Source organism: Ischnura elegans, chromosome 7 (genome assembly GCF_921293095.1).
Source record: "Ischnura elegans chromosome 7, ioIscEleg1.1, whole genome shotgun sequence".
Classification (NCBI taxonomy): domain Eukaryota; kingdom Metazoa; phylum Arthropoda; class Insecta; order Odonata; family Coenagrionidae; genus Ischnura; species Ischnura elegans.
In genome coordinates this window covers 67,758,881-67,783,462 of record NC_060252.1, presented here as the reverse complement: position 1 = coordinate 67,783,462, position 24,582 = coordinate 67,758,881, and the positions used below count along the sequence as shown (strand labels likewise).

Below are 24,582 nucleotides of genomic sequence, written 5' to 3'. Positions count from 1 at the left end.
GCGATTACGCAGGTTCTGTCTAAATATGTCAAATATAAAAGCAATGCAGGTGACTTCGAAAAACAAGATCATTGCTGTTTTTTTTGTTCGTACCCAGGGCACATTAATATCGTGACGTCCTCTGGTAGAACTTGTTCCGCAAAAAATGGAAAATGGACATCCGAAAAAAATAATGAGATGGAAATGAAGATGGGAAGAGGAAGATTGGGGTATGGGTGGATGAGACGCATAGTGGAGGGGTAAGACAGGTAGGAGGAAGACTCAAGCGTGCGAGAGGTGGAGGGGGGATGGATGCGAATGTCCTCGGATAGTCGAACGCTTGGAGACGATGTCCGCCGGTCTGATATAAGGCCGCACGGTGAACCCGACGCGTGCAGATGCGAAGATATCCGGGGACTGGAAGGAGGTGCCTCACCCAGGAACGGAGAAGAAGCCGGAGGAAGTCGATCCCATCCTCAACCATCAAGACGAAACGCGGGGCTAAACGTTAACATCCCTTCCGGCCCGGATACATCAACTGCCTGGCTAAACGAACAACGGAGGATATCCTTTCAGGATGGAATACCGGAGGCGTATTCTTTCGCTTGTCATCCTTCAGTCCGCACTAGCGGGCCTCTGCTACGGTAAGGTGAGTGCATTGGCGTACGAGCTATAGGGGGGGAAAAAGCAGCTACTCTCAACCTTGAGCCACTGCGGGGCCGAACGTCGCTGGAATGCGTTATTAAGGACGGCTTGCGTAGCTTGAGAATCGTTAGTTGGAGTAATCCCAGGAGAATATAGTTGCACCGTAGTTCTAACACGGTTCAAAGTTCCTGTCGCCTACTGGAAATTTCCTTTCGGCCAGGGCAGGTTTACCTTTTCACTTTCAGTTAGAAGTGCGTATTGTTTAAGTTAATCTGACGATAAAATCATGTTTACATGGAGTATTTCACGATTCACCCTCACCTGTCTCCCCTCTCACATTGGATCCTCTCGTCAATTCACAATTAAACTCCTTTCATTCGAACTAAAAATCGTATTCTAACCCAGAGGCGTAGCTAGGAATTAAGGCTGGGGGGGTGGGGGGTTAGGTGCAACAAATACCGGGGTGTGTGGGGATGTGGAATACCCACCAGGATAAGCGGTAGGTGCGAGATTAATAAATTGCGGAATTTAAAGATAAATGGTTCAAAATGGTGAGTTTTACGGCTTTCTGGGGGATATTTTATTAATCCTTACACTATTTTATTAGTAATATCGATCCAATTAAATTAAATGGATTAAACTTAAAAATTTCTTTGCGTTCTGAGGGGAGGGTTTATCCTCCAAACCCCCCCTCGCTGCGCCACTGTTCTAATCCACCAGCTTTACAAAAAAAAATTACAAGATGGAAAATTTTATTCAGTTTTTCGTTGAAAACCTGTTAATAAGATCCATGATGAAAGAACACAAACGGTAATTCAACACTTTTTAATTACAAAACTCAACAACTTACCCAGGTTTCAACACATAGTGTCATTTTCATTGTGTCATTTCCTTGAAAATTACACAATGTGTTGAAACCATGGTCGATTGTTGAGTTTTGGAATCAAAAAGTGTTGAAATTACCATTTGTATTCTTTCATCATGGATATATCGAACTTCCACCAAATCAAGCCACGAACGATTTTATACGTTTTTGATAAGACCAAAATCAAACTTCAAATTTATAATGGAAATAGTGCGAAAAATCCACAGAGAAAAAATCATTAAATCGTTACGAGTAACCCCGTAAAGATACCACCGAGGCTAGTCCCGGAATTCTTAAATTAAAATGGAAAGTTCTTGAATTAAAGACTAATAAATCCTTTTACCTCTCCTTCTTAGCAAGTGTGTACATGGAAATTAAATTATGTAACTAAATAAACAGCATGAACAAATTCTATCGTACGAGTCAGCCAATCTTCCTACGCACGGATAGCTCGGAGCGGCATGAGTTGCAGATAATTTGATCTGGGATTTGCCATTTCAATCTTTATTGCATGAGTAGTGGCTGAAAATCGATCTTGTCTACATTTACCGTAAATCTTTGCGAAGAGCGACGATGCAATAGACTGGGAATGTGCCTTCTGTCGTATTTGAGACATTATTTTGATAGGAGCGCGACTGATGACATTATCTCCCGGAACACCTTCATGATTATATTCTACCGTACACGAAGTTTTTTTCAGGAGATAACGCAACGACTGAGCACTTATTTTATTTAATATTTCATTAATTTTTTCTTAAATAATTCTTTTTTAAATACGGAGTCCAAATGTGACATTCGACAATACATTAACAATTATAGACCTCAAAAATATCAGATAACTCGCCGGATATACCTCTCAATTAACATTCATACGAGCAGTTTTAATCCACTACAGCCCAGCCAATATCGTTCAACTAATGAGTTTTGATTACAGAGGGAGCATACTTTGTTTACACGAAACCACAAACTTGAAGTTATCAGTAGCGTCTGTTTGAGTTTGGGCGAAGTAATAGTCCTAGAGTCATAATTTTTTTACAAGCGCATTGCAAAATAACAGGCCAAATACTACGCCATGAGCTGGCTTCTCAGGTTATATTGCAGACTGTGTGACACCCAAGCCCCGGGTCGACTTTGAGACCCATTGCCTCACAAGTAAAGTGCATTAAGGAACTTATTTGTTACGTATGTACATGATCGAACATAGTTACGAATGAAAAATGCTAGACAATACATGCTACCTTCACTATGAAGGATATTTGAATCTAGCAATACGCTTGATAGACCTTGAAATTTATATGACCTTGAGGAGCAACATCACCTCAAAGTGTAGCCTCAGAACGATGGATAGGTCATCATGCCCACCGTAATATAAAATTCGCATTTTCACGACAATCACGATTCGGTGATTTGGGCATGCGCGCAAGGTCAAGTTTGATTGCTTTCCCTAGGACGCTTCTCACCCTCGCAATCTGATGAGAAAAGGAAAAGTTTGTTCCGGAACCGACCTCAGAAATTCAGGTGTAGAGCAGCTCAGTTCGATGGCTGTCCGTTCCAGGCAATGTCACTTTTGAATACAAAGAAAAGGATTAAATCGACACTCTCTATAAACTACTGTCATAGTAAGGCAAGGATTTATATATTTTAATTCGGAATAATTCGAAAAAAGAAATGTTCCTAGATAAATCCTTCAAAAAACCAGTGCTGAATATTTTGAACTCCGACCATAGCATACCAGTAGCTGTTTAATTTAATGACAATAACCGTTAAATATAACAAAATAATAGGAAATAATATCTAAATAACGGTTCTAAGTGCTGGTGGCTTCTAATTAATGGCCCTAATTTGGCCTTGAAGTCTGAATATCATAGCATTATTTCTATAGAAAAGCAATATATGACAACAAGGTCCAGACAATGCTGGATTAATAATAATATTCATTAATATAAGACATAATAAATACTTGCGAGATGATGGAAGTAAATTAATGAAAATTTTAATGATGATACTACGAAAAAATACCCTTGCTCATAATATTACCAGTTGATATGGTCTGAAAAGGAGTAAATACTTTCTTCATACCATGATATAATGTTTACATGTTTTCTGTTTCATTTCAATTTCATAAGTCGGATTATCTTTTTTCAAAAAAGATTAAATCACAGCTTGAAACAAGTCTAAATACGGACAATCGACCATTCTACCGGTCTGTAATCTGCAGAATGAGCCATATCGGGATCTCATTTAGGGGCAGGGTAAAATATTTTCACAATTCAACCTATAAAGAGACTCGCATGTCTCACCAAACGCGGATGGAAATCTTAGAACTTAGCAAGTTTATTTTTAGTACCTTAATCTTATAAAAAAACATTAAATTATGACTTTCTATACTAAGTTACGAAAAGATGGTATTTTTGCTGTAGTAGACTATTCTCCCTAATTCGCTGTGATAGAAAACAAAATTATTTAATAACTTCGCCGTCTTCAGTTTCATTAATGATTACGCAACTGTTTATGCTTCATTATAACAACCACAATCGTGTTTTTGAGCAGTATGGCTTAAAATATTATCTTGAATTCCCCCACCATTAGAGGCCACCATCACAATATCATTTAGATATCATTTCCTATTACTTACAATTAGTTATATTTAACGATTATAGTAATTCACTTACACAGTTACTACAATGCTGTTCGAGTTCCAAATTATTCAGAACTGGTTTTGAGAATGATTTTCCTTGGAAAATTTATTTTCTCCATTGTTTTTTAAATTACAATAATAATTTAGTAATTTATAATACTTATTAAGCGATTCGTCATTATTTTACGTTCGCTTTTTCAAAATACTTGGCCTTTCAGTCATATGAAGAAGGTTTAGCCTAACGCAACGAATCTTAAGAGACACAACTCCTAAAGAGTGTATGAAGAGGTTGAAGTTAGTGACTGTTTACAAATCTCAAAGAATGAACTCCATCTGGTAATGCAGACTGGTTCTCTCTTCCTTCAAGAAGCAAAAAAAACTGGGTACACAGTGGACAGATGTTTCGCAATGTGACTGCCATGTTGAAGGACAGTCATCAGCAGGAAATCTTACCAGCAGCAGAAATAGCAGTACTCTTAAAGGAAGAATTGGTGCTTCCCCGGCAAATAGACTGCGTGAAGAGTTCTCGATATCGCCACCGGGTCTGGAACTGCATTTCTGCCGACGTTTCGATGTCGGCTATCGTCCTCAGGACTGTGAGTGTCGAGTGAGAATTTTCAACCTGCTTATAACACTCTCAAGAACTCTCAATCATTGACGTAACTAGGAATATGATTCGGGTGGGGATGGGAAGCTCAAAGATGAATGGTTTCAGACAATGATAATCGCACATTTTTTATAACCTTCATTTTTTAGTCGAAGAGGGCTATTTGGGCTTGCATCCGGGTGGTCCCTCTCCATCCGGCTGAAGCCCGAATAGCCTTCTTGGACTATTTCGCCGGGAAAGCATCAGATCTTACTTCATTTTTTATTTCCTTAAAATCCAGAGTAATAAAATAAAGTGCCCAAAAGGCTGGACAGCTAAGAAAAACCGTTTCCATGGTAACGGCAAAGTGCATCCAAAAAAATGTTTGCGTTGCCATAGCTCAGCAACTAAGACATTGCGACCCCAAGTTTATGGAAAAAATGCTTCTATTTTTTCCCCTACCACCACCTGAAGTGTTGCAGGCTCCTCCTTAAACACCCTCTATTTCACCGAAACTGAGGTCCACGTAATGCTGACGTGAATCATACCCATTGAAAGTGAATTTACCTTCTGCGGCTAGTGCACGTTGACTGCAATATGTTTGCAACTGAATCCTAGCATAAACGGCTAATTCTGAATTCCCCTCTCAATTATTTTCAAAACAGTGAAATAGTAAATAAATCATTAAGCATTTTCTGGTTAAGCTCGCGTTAACTGCAGCTAGTAGCTTGGCACCAACCTACAGCGGTCGTTGCATCTTCTTCACCGACAGAAAAATGTTCAAGCTCAACCGTGACGTTTTATTTTGGAAATCTATGTACGAGATAAATTTTATGGCAAAAAATTCTGGAAAATAGCAAGCAAGTAAACTGCATTTTCTTCTTCGTTCAAACGTTTCTTAGAGGAAACAATGGTACTTTTGGTACGATTATTTATGGATTGCTTTCACAGCAATGAGATACCACTGATCTACTCTGGAATATAAAGCACGATTTTGATTATTATTATGGTCATATTAGAATAAAGATCCGGTCTAAAAACACTAAAAAAAGCAACGATACAACATTTGATATTGCTTATTACTTTTATCCCTTTCGGTTTACCCTTATGTAAAAGACATAAATATTATTAAGATATATTTCTCAAGCTTTTAATACTTATTACCACGGGAAAATAAGAATTAATTTCGGGTTCCCTGCGTTCATTGTAAGAACGACCTACGTTTCCCTTCTCTTCTGGAGACCCTTTCAGGGCTAATTATTTCGCCTATGACTAGACTCATTAAATTTCGTCTCGCGGTGCTGGCGGGCCTTATTACCAGGTTTTGATGAATGGATAAATAAATGAAGTTAGATATTTTCTGCTTCATATGGCTGATAGCCGTAGCAATATTTTGATAAATTCATGCAAATAACAATAGTGCATTTCAGTGAAAATGAATCAGAGAAGGGAAGAATTTGAAAATAATTTGTCTGCTTACTATGGAAGAAATGTTCGTTCCCTGCTTCACAATGCAGGTAACACGGTTGATTCGCACCACCTCACGGCATGACCTTTTTACTGGGTAGACTCCAGTGAACAGCAGCTGGAACCAACATGAGCACGAATGCAAGGTGAAATCCCTAAAATTGAGGAGAAGAACTGACTCAGAAAATTTATCCCCAACGCATCTAAAAGAAAAATGCTAAGTAATGGAACTGAAAGATGGAATAGAGCACTGCTTGATATAATTCGTGAAATTTCTGCAGAATATGTTATTAAAATAAAAGAGGGATCATCTCATGCTTTAAATTTATAACAATAGTGGTTTCAGCTACCCAAGAGTAGCTCATGTTATTAATCGTTGGATCGGCAGTAAACTCGCAATTTCATATTGCCGTGTCCTCTCGTGGACAGCTGGACAAGGGACGACTCAGACTTAGGCTGGGACACAATCAACGCTAAAGTGAGACGGTAAACGGAATCCGGGAGAACGTGAGACGGGGAACGCTACCGTGCGGTCACAATAGACGTTCCCGTGGCCGGAAAGAAAATTGACTAACGCCCGCGCAGTGGTTTTGTTTGTGGTCTTTAGTCTTTTCGTTTGTGTGTGGGAAGGGTTTTGGAAGAGGACTGGAAATCGACGAGGAAGTATGCACGTAAATTAAATTAAGTAATGGCTTACCTTAACTAACTTCTCTTCAGCTCACGTTGCACGACAACAGCAACTGCTGTATTCAGCAATGGGCGCCAACAATGCTGTATCGCTGAGATTGGCTTTCCGTGTACGGGACACGGGAAGAGATGAAAGTTGCCCATCGCTCGTGTTTACGTACTCTCCGTAAACGGTGGTTGTATCCCTTCCATAAGCTTTCCCTTCCGCCGTATTTTTACCGATTCCCGTTAACGGCTCGCGTCTCACGTTAGCGTTCATTGTGTCCCGGCCTTTAGTCAATCGTAGAGTTTCCCTTCCACGGACCTTCAGGCACCCGCTACGCGTAAGACTACTCTTGACGAAATGATCGAAAGAAGAAATCGAGGGAGGAGACGCTCTTCCCCAAGAACCAACAGATTCAAATATACTCCTAGCGGCAGACTACGTATTATTCATCTCTCATTTATACTGCCCCCCGAGAGGATCACCTTCGCAGTCTGGAAACCCTCAGCGTCTGTTAAGGTCGTAAGTCTGAGTCGCCCCCTGTCCAGCTGTTCACGAGAGGACACGACAATATCATGAAACCCCATCACCATGAATCGCTCAAATACCTACATTCACAGGTGACCGATCAACTGTGAAATACTTTTCTAACGCGAGGGTATTTAAGACACCATATAAAGCCATACTGCTCAAAATAACACGATGATTTTGCTTACAATAATTACAGCAAAAACAGGTGAAGATAATTAATAAAACTGAAGAAGGCGAAATAATTTGTTTCTGTCGCTGCAAATTAGATAGATTAGTCTACTACGGCAAAAATGTCATCGTTTTGTAGTGACGTCAATCAGAATCGCAACGGCAGCCGGGAGAGATGAAAAATTGAAACGTCAAACACACTATGGGAGATGTGAAGATGGGCAATTGAAATGAATGGGCTGTCCAAGGACTTAAAACGAGAAGACGGAGAGAGCTTAAGCAAGCAAATCTACGGCTTCATTATTGCTAATGGTGAAACAAGGCATCACAGAGATGAAAATGAATGCTCGTCGAGAGAAATTTTTTGCCACACTTCCACTTTGAATGCGCCACAAGATTCACGAGCATCTATAACAGCACTTTACTGCTTCCTAATGGCGTAGCATTCAGTCCAGGGAAGCATCGCTTGCACAAAGCATTTGATGGAACGCTAGTGGAAGCTGAAAGAGGACTTTAGAGTCAAGTGACGTACTTATGGGCCCATTAAAACGTCACGCAAGACATCTTTCTGCAGAATCTGCCAGGCTCAGTGGCAGAGCCAGGGGGGGATTCGGGGGGTCCGAACCCCCCCCCCCCTCCTACCCCCCGAAATATAAAAACACAATTAATTTTCTTCATAAATGAAAAAAATCATTGAAAATCATGTATTTACAGAATATTGCTTCAACAAATGAAGTTTTTTCGAGTATGAAAAGTGTTAATTTACTTTAAACCCTATTTTTAGTACCCTGTTTTTCAAAACTTTTTCCCCCTGGTTTTGGACGCCCCCTCCCTCCCCCCAAACGAAATTGCTGGTTACGCCACTGGCCGGGCTCCATTTCCTTTATCTTATTAACAGGTTTGATATGATTCCAAATAACATTTAGCTAGAACTTAATTGTAATAGGCGATTGATCGGAACTTCCGTTGCAAAAAGAACATGCTATCTTAAAAAAAGCATTTTTACCAATTATTTCTATTTTCTCCTGATATTTAGTATTAATAATAAAAGGCGTAATTATTATCAAACGCTATATCGGCATCAGCCAAAGTTTCAGTCATTCAGGCCAGATGTAAGGTTAACTTCATAAAACTATACACGCGGCTGAAATCATTCGCTCGCTTGTAATATAGATTGCTCCTTTCGGCAAAAAAAATTACTTCCTTTTGCAAATGTTTGCGTGTACAACCACCTCATAGTTCAAACAAAAAAGACTTTCCAATTTTGTTAACTATTAGGTCCAATCGGCTCTCGTTATCAAAACTGGTGTGTATAAGAGCGTTCTCACAAAATTTTATCAACTAATTAAATAATGAAAAGTAAAAGGAAGTGGTAACGATTGTGTATCTAATGATAAAGGATATTCAATGCTTAAAATTTAGTAAAATTGGCGCACAAAATGGAATAATGGGCCTTAGTTACCCGGTATTCCGTAGTGTACTCAACAATAGATGCGTTGGGTAAACGGTGGGAGGAACATGTCATGAAAATTAATCAAAATAACGCATAAATTATGCTATTTCGGCAGCACGTTAGAGGAAACCGGACACAATAGTGATCAGGGAGAGAATTGCGTTATCAAAGGAGCCGTTCATGAATAGTACAGGGCTGTCGAGATTATCTTCATATAAGAGCATTATGGAATGGCTATAATGAAGAATCTGATTTTGAGGGTGCCCCCTGATGAATAAGCTTTGAACTGGCTTTAAAAATTATCTGCTTTTTAAGTTAAAATAATAAATAGCGCAAATATTAGTAAAAGCGCACATTTTATGACAATGTAACAATTGGACCTTCAAAGATGCAATCGAAGAAAATTTGTAGATTATAATACAAAAAAATATGTTCTATAAATTAGTTGTTCGGCGAAATTCTTTCATTCACCACTTGCCGCTTTTAAATTTAGTGCATAATCCATATATTTTGCTACAAGTGGAATGAATATATAGAAGTAATAAGTATAACAGTAAAATTTTCATTTTTCGAACAATTAATTTTCAATTACGGGAAAAACCATAGCTTCCCACTAGAACACCTCTTAGTCTAATCTATGAATTGCTGAAACGACGAAAAAATAAAATGATACACATCTTTACATCAATAAGACAATCAAGAACAAGGAGCTATCAAAAAAATGTTCCCGAAACCTTATAAAACCTGTCACAACAATAAGCTCAAAATCATCTCGGCACATAAATGTCAGATCTGTTATCGCTGTGATAAGGAATCCAAACATATACAAATTCGAGGGCATAACCATAAAGGTATGGCTCGATCAAGATAATCTTCAAAACTTTTTGTATCAGGGAAGTGTAATGGGTATGAATCATATAGAAAAGTCAAGAGTGGAAGCATTCGAAATGTGGTGCCACCGAGGAATGATGAAGATAAAATGGACCTACCGTGTAAGTAATGAGGAAGTGCTAAGGAGAGTGGGAGAAAAAAGAGGTCTTCTAAAAACCTTATGCAGAAGACTACTTATTTGCCCACATTATGAGACATGATGGCCTGATGAAAGCAATCGTAGAAGGGCAGGTGGGAAGAAGGGCAAGGGACGTCCCCAAATGAGTTACATAAGACAGGTTATGAAGGATGTAAAAGAGAAGAAATACGTAGCTATGAAAAGGCTAGTGGATAGGAGAGACGAATGGAGAGCTGCGTCAAATCAATCTTAGGATTGTTGACTAATGATGATGATTATGATCAGTGATACATTCAGGTCCATGACGATCCGCCTGCAGGAACACAAGAGGACAAAACATAATAAGGAACAGGGACGCCGACTTGCAAAAAATATTGGGGGGGCCCAAACCGGGGACTTGCCCCGGGAAATTTTCTAAGTAGTGAGTTTTAAGTTTTTTAAACATTTTAGAAGAGTCATATGATCAACATTAGAACCCTTATAACTCGAATCTCGATATCTGGACACTCCGGGGAAAATCGACAAGCCTGGCACATTTTTTCCTCACACCCATAACGGATTTTTGAGGGGGCTCAGGCCCCCTCAAGCTCCATGGAGTCGGCGCCTATGATAAGGAATCCAATCAGAAGTCGCCGAGCATGCCTGGAGCGAACCCGGACACGACATACAATTCGAAGAAGCCAAAATCACCACCAAGGAAACAAGATATTATCACAGGTATATAAGAGAGTTAATTGAGATCACCAAAACGCCAAGAAACTTCAAGCGCTTAATGGAATAAGCTACTTTATGCAAATAGATATATTTTAAGTATAATTTTAACCTCATTTCGTCATAAGAAGTCCAGAAGTCCTTTACTTCCATCTATCCCAAGCAAAGGATAATTTATTGCGAACTTAGTAATTCACCATCACCGCTTTGCGATAGTGGTTTTGTTTTCTGATAAGACATTCGAAGTGGTACTAGCTACATTCACTATGTACTCAATATAGAAACCTATTAAATGTAAAATAAACTAGAAAACAGGCACAAAAATAAAACCGCAACATGGCATCATTATGAATGTTAACAGTAATCCAGCAAGATCGACTTCAATTACCTACGCACCCCTGAATGCAATCGCATTGAGTTAACACATTCAGTGCGGATGACATACATATATGTCATGAGGGCTTTTCCACTCAGGCGGATGACATAAATGTATGTCTTCGGGAGTACGCTTTTCCGCTGGTCACTAGGGTGCTCCGAGCGCGCCTAGCGTTACTTTTTCACCCTCCCGCAGTTCGGGATTGACCTTACACCATTGCAGAAGTGTCCGTTTCTAGTTCTACGTGTTCCTTCATTTTTAGTGTTTTTTTGTTTACTTTACTGCTATTTTTGGAACAATTTGGCAGGTTGAGATTTTTCTTTTCATTTCCTTCGTCTCTTTTTCATCATTCTTATCGTAAATATCATAATCATGTCTTACATATGGATTATTTTTTTTAATTTGTTTTTTTACCTTCATTTTTAATTTATTCATATTTTATGTGCTATCACAAAAATTATGATTAGACTAACTTTTTTATTAAAGATATTTATCCCCGTTTCATACTCACTGCATTATAAAAAAATGATCTTTGTACGGTGCTTCAGTTAATGATGTTATATTTGAATTTCTTTTGCTAGGAACATTTTTTATAAATGCAAATTACGTTTATCCTGGGTGATTTTTTTGGGTCTTTTTTCTACTTTTACGGCATATTTTCTCATTCGTTTCCCTAGGTCAATTACCAATCCTCTATTCATTTCGATTTTATTTCATTTTCTGAGTTATTCATACGTGTTGGGTTAGTTGCAGATTTTCTTCCTTTTCATAAAAAATAACATATTAATGGCGTATGCAACACTGCATTACATTATCTACAGTATTGGTCTGTATTTTTTTACTCGTTTATTTGTTTCCTTAGCTTTGTAAACGAAATTGCGGAAAAAAATAGACTCAGAGGTATTTTAAGCATAACGGCATTTAACCATTGTTTATTCCCTTGAAATAGTATTTTTATCTTATTTTTTAATTTATTCATATCTTATGTGCAACCACAAAAATTATTATCAGACTTACTTTTTGTTAATAACGTGTATTCCCGTCTCAAAACTTACTATTTTATTCCAAAATGTTTCCATGCGGTCCATAAGGTCGTATTTTATTCTTTATTAATAATTTTAAAATAATTATTGCAAATTACGTTTTTTACATAATTTGAGTTTTTTCCTAATTTTACGGCATATTTTCTCAGTCATTGCTCCGCATCAATTACTTGTCCTCTGATCATTATGGTGTTTTCATTTTGTAGGTCATTTCTAGTAGGTTTTCTAGTGTTAGGTACATATACAGTCTTAATTTTCATAAAAACTAAGGTACTAATCAATACACTCCATTACACAAATTGTACTATTTTGCTGGATAATTTTTAAGGCTCGTGGGTGGAGTCCCTCCCTACCAGCGGCACTCCCAGAGATTATTTCAACTTGCAAATGATATTTTCTTTGAAATAATCCTCTCATAGACGGAGAAAAATGCAGAAAGCATTTTCCTCCGAAATCCTTCACCAAGGGCCTTCACTAAGGGCGTAATGGACTGGAAGCTGTTGGACAGGGAGAACTGGAAACTTGGCTGGGCCTTCTTCTCCAAATGGGCGCAATTAGGGTTAATACGATTTCTAACGATTGGAGGTCAGAATTAGTGTGAGTACCGATATTCGGGAGAAAATGTGCCGTGATAGGTTTATAGGAATGATGCAGGCTCTTCATTTCTCCGCTGACCGTGAAGGCATCCGTAGGACAGTGACTGCAATTTGCCCAGAATGTGAAGGTCAACCAGGGCTCTATCTAAGGCCTTGCTTTCAAATATATCATAAACATTTGTGAGAATTTTTATTGAAATGTTTCAATTTTGCAATAACTGTGAGGTAACATAGATTTAAAAAAATGTTTATCCCATAAATTTATATTTTTCTTGCCGTTCATTGTGTGTTCTAATTCTGTGACTTGAAAAAATTAAATCTACGGCCGTTGAAACAAAAAAAATACACGTAAAGACTAATTCCAAGATATTTCCGTCATTAACCTAAGGAATCAGTGGTAGAAGAAGTATTATAAACGGAAATATGAAAAGTTCACTCCCTCATACAAGGAAAATTGCATGTGTGTAATGCGGGTTGCGTGAATTGTCAATTACTGGTGACGGGTGGCATACATGTATGTCATTAGGGTTTTTTACAAATTGCTTGAAATAGAAACAAAAAAAATTGAAAATTCTGTTGTATTACTTCCAAGACCACCGTTATGAAGGAAAATCACCCATCCGTCACTGGAGGTTTCGGTGAAAATATCATCCGCATTGAATGTGTTAAATAGGTCAGCCAGCAATTTTTCACTAATTTTACGCACTCGAATAGACGATTCAATTTTTAATCTTACCTCAGCACTTTATCCGAAACGATTACGTGTAGACACACAGTTTTGTTTGAGTAGAGCGAGCGGTAATTGATTGTTAGTCATCACTTTCTGCTATAGGAGAACAGCTTAATTGAGCACCTTGAAGGGATATGCCTTGCTTCTCCTCTCCTTGGCCAACTTTTACTGCGACAAAGACCACACTGTGATCGTTGAAATAGTAACAACACTCTAATCAAGCAAAAATAGATGAAATTACTTTGACAGTGATGCATCTCATATAATATTTTAGTACCAGTTTTAAATTTTTGTAGAGTTTTTTCCTTTCATTGTTGGTTTAAACCAGGGGATTAAATTGTGCTTTTCAAATTTCCCCAAATATTAAGTCGATATTCTCTCAGATTAATGAAACGTTAACAGCAAACGATGACATGATATGCACTGGTGGCATATAACATCACAATTTCAAAGAAATTGAGGCGACAGTTATCTCTAGAAGCCTTTGTTTTTCATGAAAGATGGGAAAATTTCGACATAAAATAATTAATTAGTGGTAATAGTTAATAACATTTTGCTTTGGTAAACAGAGGATCACGAACGCTTTATACAGAAGAAGCAAACAAAAGGATTCAAATCACGGTAATCATTCAAAATGATGCAAGCCTTCAGCAATTTTAATATCAACATGTTATAGCTGCAATTCAGTTATAGTCGGTGATTACTTTTTTGCACACGAAGCCAAATTATACCGCAAAATTCCTCATCACCTCCTCGTAGGGAAAAAAAATTCGCAAAAATTCAAACCAATCAAGACAGCCATTGCAATTTCATTTATGCACTCCTGAGGAACAGATGCCCATCGAGATCTGAATAAAATATATTTACTAGGTGAGTAGGCTAGATGAGTCGATTCCACCTTATTTCGATTCCATTTCGATTATTTCAAATCGATTCCACATTCACGATTCCGATTCCATCAATTCTTATTCACACTAACAGGAGGGATATTGATTTGTCTGTATCATTCCCCAGTGGCTTAGCCGTTATTTTGAAATGGGGGGTTTACCGGATATTTTGGGGCCCTTCCGGGTGTTCCTGGGGTTTATTGAGGCCATCATTCTCGTTTCTGGCGCCTCTTTTAAGGCTCAAGGGTGGTAAAATAGCAAAGACAAATATGTGGCCTAAAAAGTATATTTATAAAAAAAGAGCGAATAAGTATCACAGTAATACCTCCTCGGCTTCAATATAATAATATACACTTAAATTGTTTCGGACATAATTTTTTAACTTAACAATGTAAAGCGCACAATGAATCAGGTGTGCGGCCGCCTTTATGCACCAACCTTATATTCTATAGATCTAGTTATCTACACGTCACATTAACTCGTACCAGTTAATGTGTGAATGCTTGAACGATTTTGGTGGACCGGAACTCAACATTTACGAATGTATGTAGCAAATTATACCAGGTTCTATTTTCTGTACATGCATTCGCTCAAGTTAGGTGGTTATACGGTAATTTTCATGTTCATTCAAGCGTTCATACATGTAGACATTAACTCGTATGGATAAATTTACCAAGTAAACAGGCCTTATGGTCAAAATATTTATCTTCCTGGAAACGATGGAATCGGAATTGACTATAAGCGTGGATAAGTGTCTTCTTTGATTTTATACAAATTTTCCTTCCCAAAAGAACGGTAGAGGGGGTATGCATTTCGCGAACCTGAGGTAAATACCATCAATTTCAATAACCCCGACATAACTCAGGAGAACAGGTTCTCGCAATCCTCGAGTATCAACACCTGCTCCCGTGAGGTGAGTGCCGACGTCTCCTCATTCCCCCCACCGCATGCAAATAAGCGGGGGCGCCCAGCCTGGAACGGATCGACTTGAACGGAGCGCCTTCAAGACTCGAGTCAAGGTCGTTCACTTCGTAAAACGACGTAGGCAATTCCAGAGAGGTGTCGAGATGACGAAAAATATTTTATAAGTTCGATTCTCTTATCAGTGCGAGCGAAATATTGTTCGCTAGAAATGCGAACTGCTACTTCTGGAGATGGCTAATGCTCCACATTGTGAGATTTCGAATTTTAAACACGTCTGTCACCCCAAAATATTACGAAATTTCACGAAAATATAAACGTACTATAGATTAAAATATAAATATGCTGTATCATCTCTGGAGTATTGGTCAGGAAGAAATCCTTTAATTCAGAAAAAAGCCAACGTTACGAACATTGGCAATATTCTGACGGATTCCCGCGGCAACACTGCAGAGAGAGCTCAGCATTGTTTAAAAAGTTGATAATACATTAGAATACAGAGTAATCATAAAATAATGGCGTGATTCTGTTTATATATTCATTTTTCGAATTCGTCGTCCGAAACAGTTTTTTATTTAACTAATAAAGTTCACTCTTCCCTCGTCCTTCATAAGTATCCACGTCGCCGCACCACAAAGCGCTACACACCAGATCAGACTCTTGACTAACCTTTAAAAAAAAAAAAACTCTTACATAACAATTCTCTATCATCATCATTAATCAACCATCCCAAGATTAACTTGACGCAGCTCCTCACCCTTAGTAGATCGACAAGTAAGAAGCCCGGCGTCGACATTAGCGTAATACTAATGAGAGGCGCTATGGGTGCCCTTCTATCCGACGGACTCAGTGCTGCACTTGAAGTGTATTTTTGGCTTTTCTTAAGCATAAGAATTAAAAGGAACTGATGGGTGCTGTGCCTTCTCTCGGAATTTTTTCTTGCGCATGCCGTACTGAAATGAGGATGCATCTTATTAATTAATTACTTAATTAAAGTATTCCGCCGAATAAGGTGGGCTTTTCTTGCGCATACCATACTGAAATTAGGGTGCGTCTTATTAATTAATTAATTAAAGTATTCTGCCGATTAAGGTAGGTTTCCATGGAGTACTTAAGAAGCACCCTGACAGCCTCCCCTTCCTTCATGTACTTCCCTCTTCGATTCACAATAAGACCTACCCCGTTTCATTCTATCTAAAATATCCTATTCTCTTCCTTCCCCTGCCTCGCTCACCTAATATTCTACCCTCTAACACTGTTTTCAACATTCCATCCCCGGTAAGTAATCCGTCCATCCATACCTTCCGTCTCCCCCGTATCTCATTTAGAAGCTGCCTTTACTCACCCACCATGTCCAGCACTTCATCATTCCTCCTCCTCCTCTTCGCCCACTTCACCCTCTACATTCTTCGCCCCACCCATATCTCGAACGCATCCACACTTCCCTCGTCCTCCTTCCTAAGTGTCCACGTTTCCGCACCACTCCAGATCAGAACTCTCACGTAACAATCTTCTATTATCATCATCACTGGTCAACAATCCTAAGATTGGCTTGACGCAGCTCTCCATTCAATTCTCCCATCAGCTCATCTTTTCACAGCTACATATTTCTTCTCTTTCGCATCGTTCTTTACCAGTTCCATAAATTTCATCCGAGGTCTTCCTTTTCCGTTCTTGCCATCCACTTGTCCCTTAACAATTATCCTTATCAGGCCATCGGGTCGAAACTCACTCTGGTTAAAATCAAAATTTTTGGAGGTTGCCACTGTACAAAATTATTTAGTTATATTTTCCAATATATATTTACCTACTTTAAGGAATCTAAATACAAATTAGCTCTAAACTTATTTACACGCTTTTGGTACATAAACATCCAGTGGCAGATCCTGAGAGGGACTATAGGGGGCTAATGCCCCCCTTGGGTATCCAATTTACCACTAGATAGAATAGTATTTTGTTCGGACCCCCACTGCTGCTGATAGATGTTAACCCTCCACTTATGTTAGCCCCCTTGTCCCTATCCTGGATCCGCCACGTCACGCCATGTCTCAAGATATCCGACAGAAGCGATAAATTAAGAAAGATATTTTTCCGAACGGATAGATATGGGAATTCCTTTTTCCCTCGAACCAGAAAGGACTTTAATAAATACCAGTCGTGATTTTGTTTGCGCAAATGGCTGGTGTCCTAACACCCCCTCCCACACGTCTTTTAGACGGCTTGCGGGGTAGTATGTAGATATAGACGAAGATGTGGCCGATCAGGTTCTTCCGTCTTCTTATTAAGGTTTTACAATTATAATAGCAATTGCAATACAACTACAACAACAATCACAATCCTCTATATGCCGTCAAATACGGTATACTCATTGCCTGCGGTTATCACCGATTTTTTTTCTTAAGACGGCTCACAACCACGGCGGAAAGCATCCTCGCGGACCACCAAGATATCCCACGAGCCACCACCTCACTCGCAAAAAATTTAACGCCACCCTAAGGCTAGTTGTGTGAGGTGTTCAATTTGGGCGTTGGTCGGTAGGCGCGCGGATCACACGGCTGGCACCGCTCCGGTAATTTAATTTGATCGAAAATCCCTCGAAGCAAGAAAGAACTTGTTACACCACGCCTCGACTCCCTCAAATATGTTTCCAAATTGAGTTGATTGAAATGTTATCGATTGATTTGATCCGTTATCAGGGCTACTGACGCTAAATTATGGACCACTCAGAAATGTATCTCTTTATAGCTTAATATTCTCCTCTCTGCCGAATATTCTCCTCTCCCGCAACCCGGAAGACCTTCGATCATGCTCGAAAACAGATTTATATACTTTGCCGTAGAGGGGCAGTTTTTCACCTAAAATAAACCCCTGACATACTGTCCAGCCAGCGAGAGTGGTCCGATGACAGTTCAGGTGAAAGGACGGAGAACCCTGCGCCAGCACAGTTTGCAGCCAATCGCTGTCCTCCAAGCACCTCACACCCTCACCTATTCATGCAACGTTGTCACATGCATATGAAGCACTGAAACAAGCCTGAAACACCAAAAACGGTCTTTCTTCGATTCACCAAAACAAGGGGTTCTTCCTTTGGATCCCTCACGCTCGTCATCTCTTTTGGCTCCTTTCTTCACGGAACCCTTTTGTTTACATGTGAGGTGGGCGTTTCCCTTTCTTACCTGGCAACCTTGCACCCTACCCCGAACTAGACCCATCGAAATGTCACCCAACAACTCTCTGCGGCCGGACTGTAGGACGACAAACCTTATACCAGGTGGATTAGCTGAATAGCTAATGCTGGTAGGAACCAAAATTACCAATGATATTTAGGTCTAAACGCACCATTTTTAAACCACAGATACTTTGCGGCAAGCGCTGCGATTGGCCGCGAGTTTGCCCTGTTGCCGGATGCTCTGGACAACTAATGACCTCGAATGCTTTGCCTGCCGGAGATCGCTTGTGAATTGATTGGGTGAACTTAAATCCATAGGCTGCCGGTCAAACGACGTGCGGTTAAATGGGTTCGCAAGGCCAGGTGTTATAAGTAAGATATTTTCTGAAAGTAAAATTGAAATGCCGAGATCCCGGCGGATTCGAACCAGGGACGGAAATAGAAACTAACCGAAAGAAAAAAAAACAGTAAAAGGGCATAGCCGGATAAGAGGGTGAAAAGTCCTCCCTCCGGGATTTTCCCGTACTTGGGGTATGCGATTTGGGATCAAATAGGACAAACCTCCCCACTTTTCCAGCCCGCTAGAGGCCCACCAGGGCCGGCTAGATCTAAAATACGATTTTCACTCTTTCTTTTAATAACTCGGTCAAGAAGCATATTTTTTAATGCGGTTTGCGGCATTTAAAACCTTATTTAATGGAGCAGATTACCAATCGTTTTCAAGAACTTTGAGTGGGACAAGAAGATATGGCGTTGATTTGAAAATTTCTCACGCATGTTTTTATAAAATATGTTTGAGAGGGCCAAAAAGAAAATAACGTTTTCTGGGGGTGTTTTTTAATACCTTTCGGCTGGCGTATTGAAAAAATAATTTTTAAGTAGTGGAACATCGCGAAAAAATGCAATTAAAAATGTGCGATTTTGGCCATTTGGCTCTATGCTCTTGCCCTCCATAACAGCCCTTTTTATTTATAATAGAATTCTACCGATTAAGGCGCCCACCACAGGAACAGAATTGTATGGATACTGGTGCCGAAAATGGCTTCTCTGCCCTTGAAAACGATTTTCGATCTAGCTGGACCTGGTGGGCCTCTAGCGGGCTGGAAATGTGGGGAGGTTTGTCCTATTTCATCCCAATTCGCATACCACAAGTACGGGAAAAATCCCGGAGGGAGGACTTTTCACCCTCTTATTCGGCTATGCCCTTTCTGTTGTTTCGCTCCCAAGAGCGAAATGCAGAAACGAAATGAAAGTAGAGGTCTACCGCCTACCGCCATTAGATGCATGGGGCACTCATATCTTTACCACTAACAGGAGAATGGTGAACACAAACTGGCCATTCGATTTTTAAGATCGATGTTTTAACCTCTCTCCACGTATGTCAAACGTAATAGGCCGAAACTATTCTCTCTTATTCCCCTCCACTCAACTTCAAGGAACCATGAGCAGCGTAGTGTCTATTTATTTAGTTTCGCTCCTGGAAGTAAATTTTCGTGTCCCGGATCGAAACTTAACTCCTTAGTGATTTTAATTTCGTGCGGGAATGAAACTAAACCTAGGCCTCGTATTTTCGTTTCCCTCGGGGTTGAAACGAATCATTTTCGTTTCGTTTCACTGGCCATCCCTGATTCGAACCCAGGCACCCAGATTAGAAGGCTGGCGCGGCATCGCTTAGCTTGCGAGCTGCCTTGGATTCATCGCAATCTCCGGCATGCAAAGTATTCGCAGTCATCAGTTGTCCAGAAAATCCCGCAACGGGGCAACAGCATCGGAGCGCTTGGCTTAAAGTTTCTGTGGTTTAAAATTTGTGCGTTTTCGAACTAAACTTCGTGGGTAATTACGATTCTTACCGGCATCAGCTATCCAGGGTTGAAATTTCATAACACAATTATTCTAAACCCGTATTATATTCACCTGAGGAGCCCATTCATGACGTGATATTGTGTTCATTATTTCGAGTTACACATGGGCGTACCCAGCGGGGGGCAGGAGGGGGCAGCTGCCCCCCCAGAAGTAACAGTAAATGTGAGTCAAAGCGAAAGAATTGAACAAATTTTATTTAAATCCAAGGCTAGTGATATTAGTGTGAAGCATTTAATTAAAATAAAAATAGTCTATTTTTGAGCAAAAAAATTTTTAAAACTAATAAAGCGCTGTTATAACTTTCTTGAAATTTTAGTTTCTTTAACCTTTTCTGTGCTATAACTTGAACGACCACGGCTTTCCCCCTCTAGTTTTGATCCTGGGTGTGCCCTTGCATGAGCAGCACTGCTGATGAAGCTTGTGACGTTAGTGACCCCGGGAAAACTACTCACGACTCCTCATGAAAGAGCCTTCATGCTGGAACTAATACTTTTCTCTAACAGTGCAACTATTTGCTAACATGAACGATGCTATCGGTTAACGCAAAGGATTCGATGGACAAAAAAATTAACCGGCATTAACTTCTCAAAGCGAATAGTTCTAGTCCTGATTCGTGATTTAACTCGTTGCTTGTATTCTTACTTGGGAAGAAGTTATTTTGTCATGTGCTGTTCTACTGATGTTGCTAAGGAGGCGGTGGATCTCAATAGCCTCCTCCTGAGAGTGGCAACTATGGAAATTTTCATCCAGTGTAAAACCTGTGAAGATTATCTATAAGCACATCCTTTAATAATTATTATGTTTTCTTGTGAATTGGATGGATGAGGCAGATACTTTGTGGAGATCAATTATGAGATATGAAGTGAAACACTTTAATTTAATTTAATTAGTTTAATAAATTTTTATGTGGAAAGTGCGAAGTGTTTCACTTCATACCCCATGTTATTTTGTGCTGTAAAATTTTCAATTATCGCCTTACGACATGTTTTTATCTAAGATACTTGATTTTAGTAAATACTGCCACCGCTAATAACAGACCTTCTGAGAATTGATTATTTCCTAAATTAGTGAAAAATTGATATCATCACCTACATCCAGCTTTTAATGGCAGAAATATAGGTAATCCGTAAAATTGACAACCTCCTCCATTGATCTTACACCATGTTATGATATAAAAAAGGGATAAGACACCACGGTTATGAAGCGTGGTTAGATCTAAGTGAATGCGAAATAGTGCCGATATGAAGAAGACTAGTAAATTAATCTATTTTCCATATTTTCACAGAAACTTCAATTCAATAACTATCTATGAATAAAATATGACATCCATAAATATGATATTTTGTATTACTTTTGCTCGTTTTTTATTTATTTTTTTTAGTTTGGCTTCAGGTGGACACTAATACTGACACAAAGAAATATAGCTTATATCTTTGGTCTAAAATACCAAGTCCAGCGTTATACCCTAATGTAAAAAATTAGTTCTCGCTTAAACCAAATTCAAATTATTTACATTTTCAATATTTTTCGTTGAAAATTTCAAAACAAAATGGCGAATAGAAGATATCAACCGATTTGGAAAAAAATCACATCTGTAATATCCATCCGGATACGCAACTTTTGCCGGGTATTAGAATTCGCTCCTAAAAAAAGGTGGCAAAACGAGGCACCCTAGTGGACACTAATCTTACATGGTTAAAATCAATCGTCTGAATTTCTAACTTTGTGCAGGAATTCCGTCTTCCTCTATCTTTCGATGGGTATTTAGGTTTTTATCTTTTCCGTTAGAGTTAGTTTACCAGATATTCAGAAAAAAGCTGTTGGGTTCCAACGATTAATGGAGATTGGAATACGACACAGAGATTGGAGCTATGCATGTCTGGTAGATGCTCGCACCGACTGGGTGAATACACATATTCAATGCGTTAAGATTCCCAAAGTGAATGTTAAAGTACACTAAGGGAATTGGTACATTCTTTGTCACTGCAAATTACGATTGTACCATGGTAGCGATGGCACTGTGGGTTAAAAAATGTTTGCCGTCAAATGGAGCGGCGCCATATACGCTCTTAGATGGAATTCGACTTTCTCCATAGTTGTGCCGCTATGCTATTCTAAGGCCACGTACTTTAAGCAGTTTAACATGGTAACAAATTTATTAGTTTAATTTTCAATCAGAAAAATATTCGCGGGTCCAAACAAGTATCTGAAACCAGATGGTCAAAAACCAAAGATTTGGAAAGGTGATCCGATAATGTTGTTTGAGCGCAGATGGTTCTCGTGATTATTTTGACTGTTACTTTTATTCATGTCTTCTACCTATTAAGGTATTCGATGTGGTGCATAAGGTATTCGAGAGAAAATTATGACTCAGTGAGATCTGATGTGAAAAATTTGGCCAAAAAATATTTATAAATGGAACTAATCAATGATTTAATGCCAATAGTCGATGATTTCTCCACGTATATAAGTACGTCTGTTGAGAAAATGGACTCTAAAAAGAAATAGGTAAACGCAGAGAAAATGATACCTTGTTTAATTCTGTACACAAAGAGATTGTATCTACTAAACATGATTATATTTATTTGGAGTATTTACTGCTTTTATTCAAAACCGAGCAGACTAAAAAAGTCTCAAATTATTTAAGCTTTCAAAATTTTTCAAAACTTTTTATCGTACAATATCTGCACCATTTACACAGCTGAAGGAGGTATAAAGCTGATGTCGTATCACTACTCATCACACATCTAAATACCGCCTTAAGACCTCGCTACACGATACATTAACACGTTCGAGTTAATGTCTAAATGTATGAACGCGAGAATGAACGCCAAAATGGACCATGTGACCACCAAAAATCCTCGGTCCTCCAAAATCATTCATGATGGCGATGAGGGGGATAGATCCCCGCCATTGTCTCAGAGAAATAAAATTCTTTAAGCTATTGTCTATTTTTGACGTATACTTAACTGTTTCTCATTAAAGATAATTTTTAATCGCCAAAATGATGTAAAATGAATGTCCAGGCATGTCATTATTCAAAATATTTCCCAGACCCCCCAGAGTTGTTTGGGGGGTCTCTCCCCCAGGGCCCCACATCCCCACCAAAGCATATTCCTAGTTACGCTACTGCACCAGTACGTGTTAATGCATCGTATAACCAGGAATTTATGAGTTTATATGCATTATTCAATTATATTGATGTGTATTTAGATTCAATTAGTTTCATTACACTCTTGACCATTTTCATACGTCAGAAGTAACTTTTAAACGAACGTGAGCCGACCATTAGTGGACCTCGACAGCAGCTTTGAAGGTGAACTTGGGATGAAAACATGTGCTCTCCCATTAAAAAGTAAGATGGGAAAATATGCATTAATAACACTACACCACCAATTAAGAATAAAATCACTACGGGTGAGGAAGAAGAATGATGAAGAAATAAATCACTCCGTGCTTCAAATGTTACCGTTCGATTACAGTCCATATTCAAATCCTTGACGCACTGAATTGACCAAATGTATCGCCCTTGCTTTCCCAGCTCCCGAGTCTGCATAACATTTAACGAAGTCGCCGATGCAGAGGCGTGCCGAACGCAGAAAAATACAAGGCCGTACTTCGGCTATTTCGAATACCTCCTCGAGTCAGCGGCCTTGCGAAAACTCGAATATTTCTCCTTTTCATTCCTCTCGAATTCCATAAATCTCAAAAACGCCCGAGCACTTAGCGTATGCACAAAGAATGTCCGATTGGGTAATTGGCGGTATTGATCGGAGGAGAACTTAAAAATATGTTGCACGGCAGCTTAACTTGGCTTGACATGGGGGCGGACAACTTGCGAAGAGCTTTTGCAGCAGTTAGCAGCTTAAAGAGTTCATGCTGCAATTTTATGGTGAAAGCATATTTTCGAAAACTGACTATGCTTTAATCTAGAGGAATTTTTCTATCATGATGATGGAAATAAAATAATTCTTAAGTGATTATTTACGCATTTATCATATCTTTAGTTTATGACATAAACAGAATATTTATTGCTGATCTTTCATCACTCCTTTTTTTATCAAATATCTTTCCCCAGCTCAAACTCTATTTTGAGTAGTCACTAGTTTACAGATAAATTTAAAAAAGATGCCAGGAAGTTTTCATAGGAGTGCAAGGAGATAATGGATTACTGACGAAGGTGGAGAAAAGAGAAAAATGAAATGTATTGAACAAGTCATCAGATAAAATGTATTGCGTTAATCCACTGCCTTGGAAAATGAGTCTTGAAGAATT

At 39.0% G+C, this 24,582-nt stretch overlaps 1 protein-coding gene across 1 annotated transcript in view; it reads left to right on the top strand.

The window, feature by feature from the left end:
- The first annotated feature begins 339 nt into the window (after window positions 1–339).
- The window catches only part of LOC124162146 (lysozyme 2-like), a 44,173-nt gene continuing 19,930 nt past the window's right edge, over window positions 340–24,582 (top strand). Inside the window, exon 1 of the mRNA XM_046538569.1 lies at window positions 340–628. Coding sequence (XP_046394525.1) covers window positions 557–628 — 72 coding nt within the window. The 5' untranslated portion in view covers window positions 340–556. The remainder of the gene's footprint in view (window positions 629–24,582) is intronic.